Source organism: Octodon degus, unplaced genomic scaffold (genome assembly GCF_000260255.1).
Source record: "Octodon degus isolate 3935 unplaced genomic scaffold, OctDeg1.0 scaffold00178, whole genome shotgun sequence".
Taxonomy (NCBI): Eukaryota; Metazoa; Chordata; class Mammalia; order Rodentia; family Octodontidae; genus Octodon; species Octodon degus.
In genome coordinates, this window is record NW_004524754.1 from 404,106 (window position 1) to 415,243 (window position 11,138).

General features: G+C 54.1%; 3 protein-coding genes across 3 annotated transcripts in view; 1 reads left to right on the forward strand and 2 right to left on the reverse strand.

Annotated features, from left to right (window-relative positions):
- Cdca3 (cell division cycle associated 3) overlaps positions 1–893 on the forward strand; it is a 4,153-nt gene extending 3,260 nt beyond the window's left edge. Inside the window, exon 7 of the mRNA XM_004643579.2 lies at positions 713–893. Within this exon, the coding sequence (XP_004643636.1) occupies positions 713–893 (181 nt within the window). The remainder of the gene's footprint in view (positions 1–712) is intronic.
- Positions 894–919: 26 nt separating this feature from the next.
- Positions 920–6,980, reverse strand: Gnb3 (G protein subunit beta 3). The gene is made up of 10 exons (XM_004643529.2): positions 6,231–6,980; positions 5,890–5,976; positions 5,599–5,637; positions 4,024–4,130; positions 3,884–3,947; positions 3,607–3,769; positions 3,448–3,514; positions 3,164–3,365; positions 1,790–2,006; positions 920–1,026 (listed from the first exon to the last, which is right to left on the reverse strand). The coding sequence occupies exons 2-10, from the start codon at positions 5,944–5,946 to the stop codon at positions 920–922; spliced, it is 1,023 nt and encodes a 340-aa protein (XP_004643586.1). The 5' UTR covers positions 5,947–5,976; positions 6,231–6,980.
- Positions 6,981–7,291: 311 nt separating this feature from the next.
- P3h3 (prolyl 3-hydroxylase 3) overlaps positions 7,292–11,138 on the reverse strand; it is an 11,718-nt gene continuing 7,871 nt past the window's right edge. Inside the window, exons 10-15 of the mRNA XM_023703710.1 lie at positions 10,286–10,387; positions 9,859–10,009; positions 9,521–9,638; positions 9,354–9,429; positions 7,903–8,043; positions 7,292–7,803 (exon numbers count right to left, since the gene is read on the reverse strand). Coding sequence (XP_023559478.1) covers positions 7,624–7,803; positions 7,903–8,043; positions 9,354–9,429; positions 9,521–9,638; positions 9,859–10,009; positions 10,286–10,387 — 768 coding nt within the window. The 3' untranslated portion in view covers positions 7,292–7,623. The remainder of the gene's footprint in view (positions 7,804–7,902; positions 8,044–9,353; positions 9,430–9,520; positions 9,639–9,858; positions 10,010–10,285; positions 10,388–11,138) is intronic.

Genomic DNA, 11,138 nt, shown 5'->3' on the forward strand with positions numbered 1-11,138 from the left:
TTTTTTTTTTTTGGCGGGACCGGGGATTGAACTCAGGCCCTTGCGCTTGCCAGGGAAGCGCTTATTCCACTGAGCCATCTCCCTGGCCCTCTGTCACGCTTGTATTTCTTGCCACCTGCTGCCTACCTCATCTCCAGGGTGCCAGTCTTGCTTTCTGTTTCAGCATCCTGCACTGTTGTCAGGGCAATCTTCCTGAAAAACTTCACTGATCACATGCTGCTCAGAACTCTTCAGGAGCCTTCTAGTGCCCTTAAAAGAGTCTGGTTAGTGTAACCTGACATTCAAGGCCTTGTACAACCTGAAGCCTGCAAAGCACACACCCGTGTGCCATAGACAAGCTGTAGTGGACTGTCCACATACCCCAGCCACTGGCTAAATTTCCCCAAGCTCAAGCTTCCTCCTGACCCTTCACCCTGCTTACTGCTTGTATCCTAGCACCTGCCACACCTTGCCCTTAAAGGGGACCCAGGTCTTTGGAACAGGACCATGTGGAAGCCAGTCAGCACAGAGGTAGCAAGTGCTATGTTTTATTGCAGCTGCTTCAGGAGAGAGCAAAAGGAGAAGGCATGAGGAGAGAGGGCAGGAGCCTAGAGATGCCAGAGCCATGGCCACAAGCAAGTGGCTTGTACTTTCCAGGGACTGGGCCTGGGCTTAGAAGGCAGGTGGGCCAGTGAAGGGTAGCTAAGGGTATGCTGTTCTTGCTTATGGACAGACAGGCAGTAAGGAGGCCCTGGGAGGAGATGAGGCAGCTCTTTGCCCCCGTGTCCCTGCAGCTGCCTCCCATTGGCCGACTCCATACTCCCCACCTCCTTCCACAGAAGAAGTTTAATGGGAATGGCTGCTGGGACAGAAGAGAGGACTTGGGGAAGACTGGAGGTGGAAGGGGCAGCTGAGTTCTTCATGCCTTCTGCTAGCCTCCTCAGTTCCAGATTTTGAGGAAGCTGTCCCAGGAACCAGTGGCCACAGCCATGCCATCAGCTGTGACCCCCAGGCAGCTGACCCTGTTGTCATGACCAGAAAGGATCCCTGAGGAAGAGAAAAATCAATCCATCTCCATGTGCTGATTCAGAAATCTCTGTGGGCAGGGGCCCTAGGCTGGTGGGCTTCCAGCTGCTGGAGGAGAGTGAGAGACTGGGAGATGAGATCTTGGGAGGGTTTCTCCTGAAGTCAGTTCCTCCATCCCCACTTGGCTGGGGATAAATGGGGCAGATAGAATGATTGGAAATGTCAGTGTGCTGTGGGAGAAGCCAGGGTCACCTCCATGGGTACAGAGAAATAGGAAGGGGCGACCCTTTGCCCAATGCTTCCGTTTCAGATGAGAGGAGGCCCAGAGAAGTGAGTTGTGCAAAGAAACTCAGAAAATAAAGAACTAAATTAGGATTAGGATCCTGACTCTAGGCCCATAGCACCTGGCCTCTCCCAAGACAAAGCCAGGCTGTCTGCTCCATCAGACTAGGCTGGGCCCTGGGATACTCCAGATCTTCTGGGTTCTGTTTCCACCCACAGCTCACCAACGCTACCTTTTCCTAAAGTTCATGCCACTGAAAACTTATACACCAGGACAGACTGGATGCCAAGGTCCAGATTTCTGGGGAGACCAGTAGGGAGCAGCTACCGCAGGACAGGGTGAGGGATGCTGAGCGCTGCCTTTTTGGGGGTGCATGGCCCTTGGTTTGGAAACAAGGGCCATGGCTTTCCAGAGGTAGGGTTATCCAGTCACTGGGGTCTGTGTTAGGCAGAGCTGACAGGAGGACATAGAACCATGAGGGTGAGTGGGGTGGGTCCTTACCCACACGTTCGCACTTCATGGAGTCCCAGACATTGCAGTTGAAGTCATCGTACCCTGCGAAGAGCAGGCGGCCGCTGAACGAGAAGGCCACAGATGTGATGCCACAGATGATGCTCTCATGGGCATAGGCAGTCAGCTCCTGGTCTGCCCGAAGGTCGAACAGGCGGCAGGAGGCGTCATCTGAACCAGTGCAGATGGCCTCTCCGTTGGGGAAGAACTGCAGCACAGGGGGAAGGGCACAGCTCAGACCTGGGGTGCCTGGGCCTCCACATGACCCCTAATTCTGACCATTCAGGGCCTCTCAGTCCCAGCCTGGGCTGAGAAGCAGCCCTATCTGGCTCTTCACAGAGGCCTCACACTGTAGGCTGCTGCTCCCCCTTCCTCCCTCAGTGTTCCCTGCTACAAAGCTGCAGGCAGGGTCATCTTATGTCAAGGGCTAGGGATTAGCTGAGACTCGTAGGACTGTGGGCTGCAGGGAGGGTGTGAGAAACACGGCCAGGTTCAACAGCGCTACCTGGTCTCATCATGAACAATGTGAGATCAACTCAGTAGGGTAAAGTATAAAAGGCTAGTTAGTATTCTTGAAAAATGCCAGTGTCACGGTAGAAAAATAACTTCAGTTGTTTGAGTTTGTTTTACTGAAACAGGGTCTTACTATGTAGCCTATGCTGGCTTCAGACCTACATCAGTCGTTCTGCCTCAGCCTCTCAAGTGCTAGGGTCACAGGCTTGTGCCACCATGCCCGAGATTAGTTCCATTTAAAGACTAAAAAATGAGTCCAGGAGCCAGGCATGGAGGAATACTTAGCACCTTTGGAAGCTGAAGCAGAAGGCTCACAAGTTCAAACCCAACCCAAGCAACATAATGACTTACACACTGCCTCAATGGAATAAATAAATAAATAAATAAATACATAAATAAATGGGCCGATGATATAGTTTAGTGTGAAGGCCTTAGATTCAATCCCCAATAAAGAAAAAAAAATGCAGCAAGGAAATATAATGAATCGGGTCCTGAGCCAAGAAAACACGAGGCTTGATGGTGTACACCTGTCTTCTCAGCTGCTCAAGAGGCTGAGTTTCAGAGACAGACTGTGGCTGGGGAGATAACTCAGCAGCTTAAGCATTTGCCTGGCAAGTGCAAGGTCCTGAATTTGATCCCCATACCAAAAAAACAAAAATGGAACAAAAAAACCCTCAAAGACAGAATGATAAAGGAAACAGGAAAATATTAACCCTCTGGGTGAGGGGTTCCTGGGAGTTCTTTTGCTTAGTTGTGAAATTGCCATGTAAGGTGAAATGGTTTGAGTGAAAAATTGAAAAGCAAGGGCTAGGGACAAGGGTCCAGGGATCATGTCCTGTGGGGGGTGCTCACACAGATGGCGTTGATGTCCGACTCATGGCCTGTGAAGGTCTGACGGCACGTCCCCTCCCGCACATCCCAGAGCTTGGCGCTGGCGTCACAGGCTCCCGAGATGAAGAGTTTGTAGTCAGGAGACACAGCCAGACTCATGCAGTCACCAGTGTGTCCCACAAACACAGTCTTCTGCTGTCCTGTCTCAATGTCCCACAAGGCACTGCCAAGAGGGAGCAAGGTGGTCACATGTATCCAGGACAGGACCGCTTCCCCAGCCTCAGCACCCGAGCCTCAGCCCTCACCATGTGGTGTCCCCGGAGCTGGTCACAATGTTGTTGTCATCCAGGAAGCGGCAGCAGGAGAGATAACCTGGCAGTGGTTACAAGGCCAATGCCCAATGCCCTGGCTGCAGGGCCACACTCCACCCAGACCCCTCAGGTATCAGGGAGGGTCTCACTCACCTGTGTGAGCAGAAAGCTCCCGGCTGACTTTGACATTGCCCTCGCGGGATTTGAGGCTGTAGATGGAGCACATGTTGTCCAGCCCCCCACATGCCACAAAGTTCCCAGATGGGGCGTAGGCACAGGTCATGACCCAGGAGGAGCGCAGCGGGATGGCGTGAACCTGTTGCAGGGGTGGGACCTGGCCTAAGCTCCAGCCAGGCAGGGGCAGAGCAGTGGGTGGAGTGCCACCCAGGAGGATGTGGCAGTGGAGGGTTGGTTGGGGTAAGGCTAATACCTTGTTGGTGGTATAGGTGTCCCATACAATCAGCTTCCCGTCTTGTGAGGCACTTACCAGTAGCCTGTGAAGAGTGTGCCCAGGTCACCCACATCTCTCCTCCCCGCTTCCCCGCCCCTCTGGCCCCTCTCAAGCCTCACTTAGAGTCGGTGGCCCAGTGCATGGCGTAGATCTTAGCTAGGTGCCCTCTTAGCGTCCGACGTGTCCGCATCTGGACTCGTCCCACCACCTCCAGGCCAGACACCAGCTGCCAAGAAAAGGGGATTAGGGCTGGTGAGATGGCTCAGTGGTCTAAAGCACCTACTTAGAACAAGCTCAGGAAAGCACAGGGACCGTGGTTCAATCCCCCAGCACCACATGCCAGCCAGCCCCACCCCCTGGTGGGCTGAGCTGGCCACACAAACACGAAAAAAATATACATAAATAAATAAAATAAATAAATTTTTTTAAAAAAGAAAAGGGGATTAGATGTCAAGTGTCTGCTATGGCTGCTGATCTGTACAAGTTCCTGCTTAACAGCAAGCTCTAAGCAAGTCCCCCAACCCTAGAGGAGTAAATCTCCGACGCACTGGCATGATGTAGAATTCTGTGGGACACAGATGCTTGAGTAGCCAGTGGCATGTTGGGAGGCGTTCAGCAATGTGCCTCTGGACTGGGGCTCCTCTGTGTAGATATTCCTGTTGTGCTCAGTTTCAGGCTGCATCCCTGAACACCAACTTGGGAAGATGACAAAGTTGACTTTCCCAAGGCAATAGGAGCCTGCATCTGCTGCACACCACCGAAGCACGGCCAGCTCTCACTGGGTACCCAGGTGTCACCATGACCATATACGGCACCTCCTGTGCCCCTTGAATGCCAACGAGCCTCTAGAATCAGGTTGGGCTCCAGAGTCAACAGATTCAATTGCCGTTACTACATTTGCTTTGTTATCATGTGTAAGTTATTCAACTGAGCTTGAAGGTGTAAAGTGAGGCTTATCACAGCACCTACTTTACAGAGGTGGCACGAAACAAATGAAATTATATGGATTATCCAGCATGTGAAGTTATGAACCTCAGCAGTTTAGCTTAGCGTCTAGCTCATGATAGCTGCTCATTATTTGCATGTGTAATCTGATCCTTACTCTTATTATTAGCATATTTAATCCAGTTTGAGATGGTTTCAGCGATAAGAAGCCCCATTATTGTATATATTGCTAAGAAAAATATGCTACCCATTATAATAATTAAAAGGTGTCACCCATTGCCGGGTGCACCCTGATTTTAGACATCTCTAAATGTGAAGACGTGTGCATGGTGGAATCGGCGAAGTGCAGCCTTAGACAATCACTGACCAGAGTCTCTAAGGCCTTCATGGTTTGCCGAACAGTCTCACTCCCTCATCACTGCGCAGGGAGGGGTGCATCATTCTTGTTTGGAGGGCCAGCATAGGAACTATGTCTGAGTCTTTTGGTGGAACTGGGGATTGAACTCAGGCCCTTGTGCTTGCCAGGGAAGTGCTTATTCCACTGAGCCATCTCCCCAACCCCCTTATGTCTGAGTCTTGAGCACCTGATTCAGTGCCTGGTCAAAGCAGGAATGGATAAACATTTATTGAATGGCTTCACCAATGCCCTTCCTTATTCCAGCAAACAACGCACCATAAGTTGGCCCCTGTCAGGGAGCTCCTGTGCCCTCCCTTCATGCCCTGCCTCAGGTGGGGATAGTAGGTCTCACCTCTGACAGGGTGGTGTCAGCACAGGCTTTCCTGGCATCCTGCAGGGAAAGGAGACATCAGGGGTGGCTACAGCAGGGTGGGGGGTGTGGTATATGGGCCTCAGAGGGGGCAGGATAGGGTTCTGGAGGCTGGGGTGCCTCAGATGTGAGATCCAGGTCAGAGAGGTCTAGTCGCTGCTAGGTCAGAGGTCTCTAAAGTGTCTCAGTAAACCCAGCCCTTCCCTCCAGGCCACACGCCCCCTTGTCCTCAGTTCTGTTTTGGGGTCCCCAGTGGGAGGGTTCTGGGGTTACTGCAATCTGCTTCTTGAGCTGCTCCGCCTCCTGCCTCAGCTGCTCCATCTCCCCCATGGTTGAGAGGTTGAGGGGTAGCTCCGGCTCCTGCCGGGAATACAAGTTTAAGTATTGGGGAGTCCCCACCAGGCCAAGTTTCTGCCCTCTAATACCCACCCTAGAATTCTGAGGGCTGGGACACAGAAAAGTGACAGGGGTGGAGGGAGAGAGGGTACCTGTCTGCACCACCACCTTGGTCAGACCCTTCCCACTGGTGTCTGGTGCACCCAGCCCCAGGCCTGCCTGTGCCCACCCTGCAGCCCCCAAGCCCAGAGGACTGAGCTGGGCCAGCTCCCTCTTACTTGGGCACTGGCTGGACCTCTCCCGGGCTTCCAGCTCCAGATCCCAGGCACCTCCTTGCTCCCTCAGCTGCGACGCCTGCCTGTCACCTGCCCCAGCTCTGCTGCCAGAAGAGCTGGCCTGGCCTGGCCCCGACTAAGAGCGGGGCACTGACAGGCAAGGGTGGGGCCAGGGACAACAACGTCAGGCAAATGACATTGGCAGGCAGGGATTGGGGGGAGGCCAGGGAGGGAGGAGGTGTGTGGTTCTAGAAACTTGGGCCAGTTCAGAGGAGAGGTGGGGGCAGGAGTGTGTGCTAGAGACGGGAGTGGGCCCCATACTGGCCATGGGGGTGGGGAGGATGGAAGGACCCTCCCTGGTCAGCATGCAGGCAGAGATAAGAGCATCAGGCCCACGGATCAGAGCAAAGCTGTGAGGATTAAGGCTTGGGGTTTGGGAGGGAACAGAGGAACAGCCCCCTTATGGCTCCCAGCCCCTGGCCCTCAACTGTGGGCATGGTCTTGGAAGTCAGGTCCTGCTTAGTGACTGGGCCAGGAGCCAGGGTGTAAGGGCAATCAATGGCCCTGCTTTCAATCCCCCAAACTGTGTTCCCTAGCTGAGGGTGGTGGGGGAAGAGGGCTGCGAGTCTGGAAGCGTGCAGGCAGGAGCTGAGATTAGAAGGGACTGATCTGGATAATCCTTCTCCACAAACCCCAACCAGCTGCCCTGATCCTAGGTGAGGAGTCAGGGACGGGGGTCTGGCCTGCTCCTTGGCCCAGAGATTCATGGGGCCCCATGGGCTGTGAAAGCAGGAGGCACAGGGTAGGCTGCTCCCACTCAGCCTTGTGCAGGGAGGGAAGATGGGGCTCAGTGGAGGCCCAAGGAGCAGCTGGTGGGGCTCAGGCCCATTTGCATGAGGAAGCAGGTGGCAGAGATTTCCCTGACAAATCACAGGCTCTCACGCTCTGCCTCTGGGAGGCCCAAAGATGCTTGTCTCCTCTCTGGCCAGCTACAGTCACCCCCACCTCCAGCCCCACAGACACTATGACACATCAGACAGGGACTCCAGCCAGGGACCCATGGGTCTTCGCGTCCTTTATTGCACAGGTATCAGGGAAGGACACAGTTGACACCCTTATCTTCCAGTAAAGCAGTCAGCCTCTAGTCCTGGCCATTGCTCTTCAGAGAGGCACAGTGCCCTCTGCCTGCCCCAGAGCTGCGGATCAGTCCATCAGCTGAGGCCAGGCCCCAATCCCAGGCGTGGTGAGCACCAGAGTCCAGGCTAGTGCCCTTGGATCCCAAATGGGAGAGCTCAGGGATGATGAGCTCACATTTGGCTCCTGACATGACTTGGGCCTTCTCAGGGATTCTTCCCTGAGCCAGGTAGCCACACTCCCAAGGCACAGTCTCAGCCACTCACAGCTCCTCTCGGACCCAAGACGCTTCCCCAGCTTTGTTGTGGGCCTCTGGGGAGTTTCGGCTGGCGGGCTCAGAGGCAGGGTCTCTGATAAGGGTTTCCTCCTCTCCCTCCTCTTCCTCTTCCTCTTCCTCTTCCTGCTCAGGCTCCTGTAGCAGCTCTTTGGCTTCTGCCCATTCCTGGAGAGGAGGAGGAGGAAGAAGAGAAGGAGGAGGGAAGCGCAGTCCCAGGGCCTCTGGGATCTCAGAACTGCATCCTTCTGCACCCCTTTCTCCTACCTGCTCCCGGTGCTCTGGTGCCCACGTGTGCCACAGCGCCAGGGCACAGCGCCGGCCGCGAGTCACGGCCCACACTCCGTGAGGGTTCTCCACACCAGAACTGAAGGCCACGAGGCGTCCACAGCGAGGTCGAACCTGGGCCTGAGGGCAGAGTCTCAGCTCCAGAGACAGAAAACTGACCAGCCCCTCCCAGGCAGCTCTCTATCTGCCACCTGATGCGTCTTAATTGGGGGACCTACTCTGGGCCCATGGGAAGTCAACCTTCACTAGAGCAGAAATGGCTCCTTGAGGTTGAAGGAGCTGGAGTCCAAGCTGGGAGCTGAGAGCCATCAGGGGCCCTGAGGGTCATGAGTTCAAGGCCAGCCTGAACCAGTGAGGCCATGTCTCAAAACAAGCAAACCAACCAACCAAACAACCGAGACCCAAACAAAACTCTTATACTCGTTACTCTAGGCTTAGGAGTGTGGCTGTGGTGGAATGCTTGCCTAGCATGACAGGGCTCTGGGTTCAAACCACAGCACCACCAAAATAAATAAATAAATAAATAAATAAATGAATACTATTATCATCACTCCCATTTAGGAAATAGGACCTCAGGAAAGTTAAAAGCCAAACCCTGGGCTCCACTCTAGCATTTGCACACTAGCCACATCCTCGTCATATGGGGAGGAGGAAGGACTTTTTAAATTTCCTCAAACCCTTAAAATAAGGTCATAGGGCTCCAGAGGGATGCAGGCTATGCTTCACTCACCTTCCAGTTTTTTGTTTTTGTTTTTTTTGCTTTTGAAGGACTTTTGGCTGGCTCAGGCTGCTTTAAGGGCGGGTCTGAGGATGGAACCATGGGTATCCTGTGCCTGACTGCGTTTGCATAAGCAGGCACTTAAACAACTGAGCTAACCACCCCCAAAAGTTGAGAAGGATTTTTTGTTTGTTTTGTTGTTTGCTTTTTTTTGCTTTTGAGACAAGGTCTTTTGTGTGTGTGTGTGTGTGTGTGTGTGTGTGTGTGTGTGTAACTGCGGATTGAACTCAGTCCTTTGCGCTTGCCAGGGAAGCACTTATTCTACTGAGCCATCTCCTCGGCCCCTGAGACAAGGTCTTATTATGACACCCAGGTTGGCCTCCAATGCCTGGACTCAAGAGATCCTCCTGTCTCACCCTCCTGAGCCATTAGGACTACAGGCAAGCACCATGGACACATTCTCCCTTAGGAGGTGAGGTGAACCTGGAAGGCAGGATTTGGGGGGCCACTTAGAGAGCTTCTGGGGGGATGCAGTCAACTTCTGCTGAAGGAGCCTTGAACCCAGGGTGGTAGCCGGGAGCACTGGAGAAGCAGGTAGGGAAGGGTTACAGTAGCCCAGCCATTTCCCTGGATTTGCCTCTGAGAACCTTCTGTTTTGAATTCTGACCCCACAGCTGGGCCCTGTGTCATCCCAATCCCCTCCACCACCTACCGTGACAGTGAGGGCATTCGGCTGGGTGAAGAACAGGTCCCCACCTTGGAAGTCATCATTGAGGTAGAGGAGTCCACTGCAGAGGGAAGAGGATGGAAGGCAGCGGGAGCCCATCCAGGCCTGGGCAGCCATGGGTGGCCTTTGTGTGCCCACCGGCCTGCACCCACCTGTAGTCTCTATACGTGTAGGCAGGGGGCTCCCGCCAGCATTCTCCCGAGTCTGGGTCCAGGACGCAGTTGTCCACGTGCACGGGGTGGCTCAGGTCCATACGCTGCTCCTGCTCTCCTGGGCACACGCCAAGGGGGTCCTGTGAGATCTCTGTAACCCTGCCCTCCTGCCATCCCACAACTCACACCACCTACAAACATCCTACAGCTTGTGGAGTCACAGAGAAGCCAGGCCCTAACCAGTCGGGGGGCTGGGAGTCTTTATGGACTGAGAAGTTGGGGTGCTGGGCAGTGCAGTACCTAGCAGTTTGGGGAGGCAGGCTGGGGCCCCAGGTTACCTTCGATGGCACTGCGGCACACCAGGTGGGTGAAGGAAAGATACAGCGGCCGTTCCGGGGAGAAGTAGGCCTGGGTCAGGATCCGCACCCGCTCACTCACTTCCAGAAGCAGCTTAGCACCCTGACTGCCCACAGTGCCAGCCTGGGCCAGCTGTGGGCAGAAGGCAGGGAAGGGAAGGAAGGAGGCAACGGCAGGTGGCCTGGCCTTCGCCCCTGCCCTCTCCTCTCCTCTCCTCTCCACCCATGCCTTGGAGGCACAGCAGCTGGCTCTGCCCTCATCAGTATAACAACATCATCCCAGGTCTCCAGATCCCTGAACACCCCCTTCTCAACCCTGGTCTAGATCTCAAGTAGTCGTGGTTGTGGAAAAGTTCCTCCTCAGAGGGACACGCCCTTTTCTCCAGCCAGTCAGGACATCTCCTCTCACCTGAGCAGCCTTGAGCACTGTGAGCCCCTCAAAGTGCTCGTGGGGTGTGTGGGGAGAGCGGCGACCACGGTAGCCGGACCTGCCTCCAGCACCAGCTGCATCCTAGGGAGAATGGGAATGCACATGGAGTCTCTCCCTAGCCTACACCACAGCCACGGCCTAGAGGACCCACCCTCCATCCAGCCTTCCCACTCCCTGGAAGAGGCTGGAAGCACCCGCACTTCCCCTGAGCCACAGGCCCTCCCAGAGAGTGACAGAGTCATAGCAGTCTGTATTATCATTCTTAGGCAGAGCCTGGAGGCCCACTCACCAAGTGCACTGTGTGAGGCCAGAACTCAGGGAAGGGGCCTCCAAGAGAGCAGGAGAAGAGAAACAGAGCTGGGGACTGGAAGGGCTTCTCATTCATGCCAAGGAATCTTTGTGGAAACAGGACCTCAAAAGGAAACCTGACAGGCAGGCCCAGTCCAGGCAAAAAACTGACTTTTCACACATTCCAGGGACATTGTGGTCCACAGCCTCTTGATCCTAATTGATTACCAAACACCTAAAGGTGTATCACCCAGGGGTCTCGAACGACTTGAGGTGTCTACAACTGGAGCCCTTCCCTTTTGTGACATCCACCTTTGTTTATTTTTCAAAGCTCAATTTTATTTTTTCCAAATCTCAAGTTGAAATCCCACTGCCTCCTTACCCCTTACAGACCTCATCTCTGAGGACTCCACCAGCTCACCCAAGCCACACTGCTGAGGCTGAAGCCAGGACCTTGTGAGTACCAGGCAAGTAATCTACCACTGAGTCACATCATCTGCCCAAATTTTCTATTCTTTTTTTCTTTTTTCTTTTCTTTTCTTTT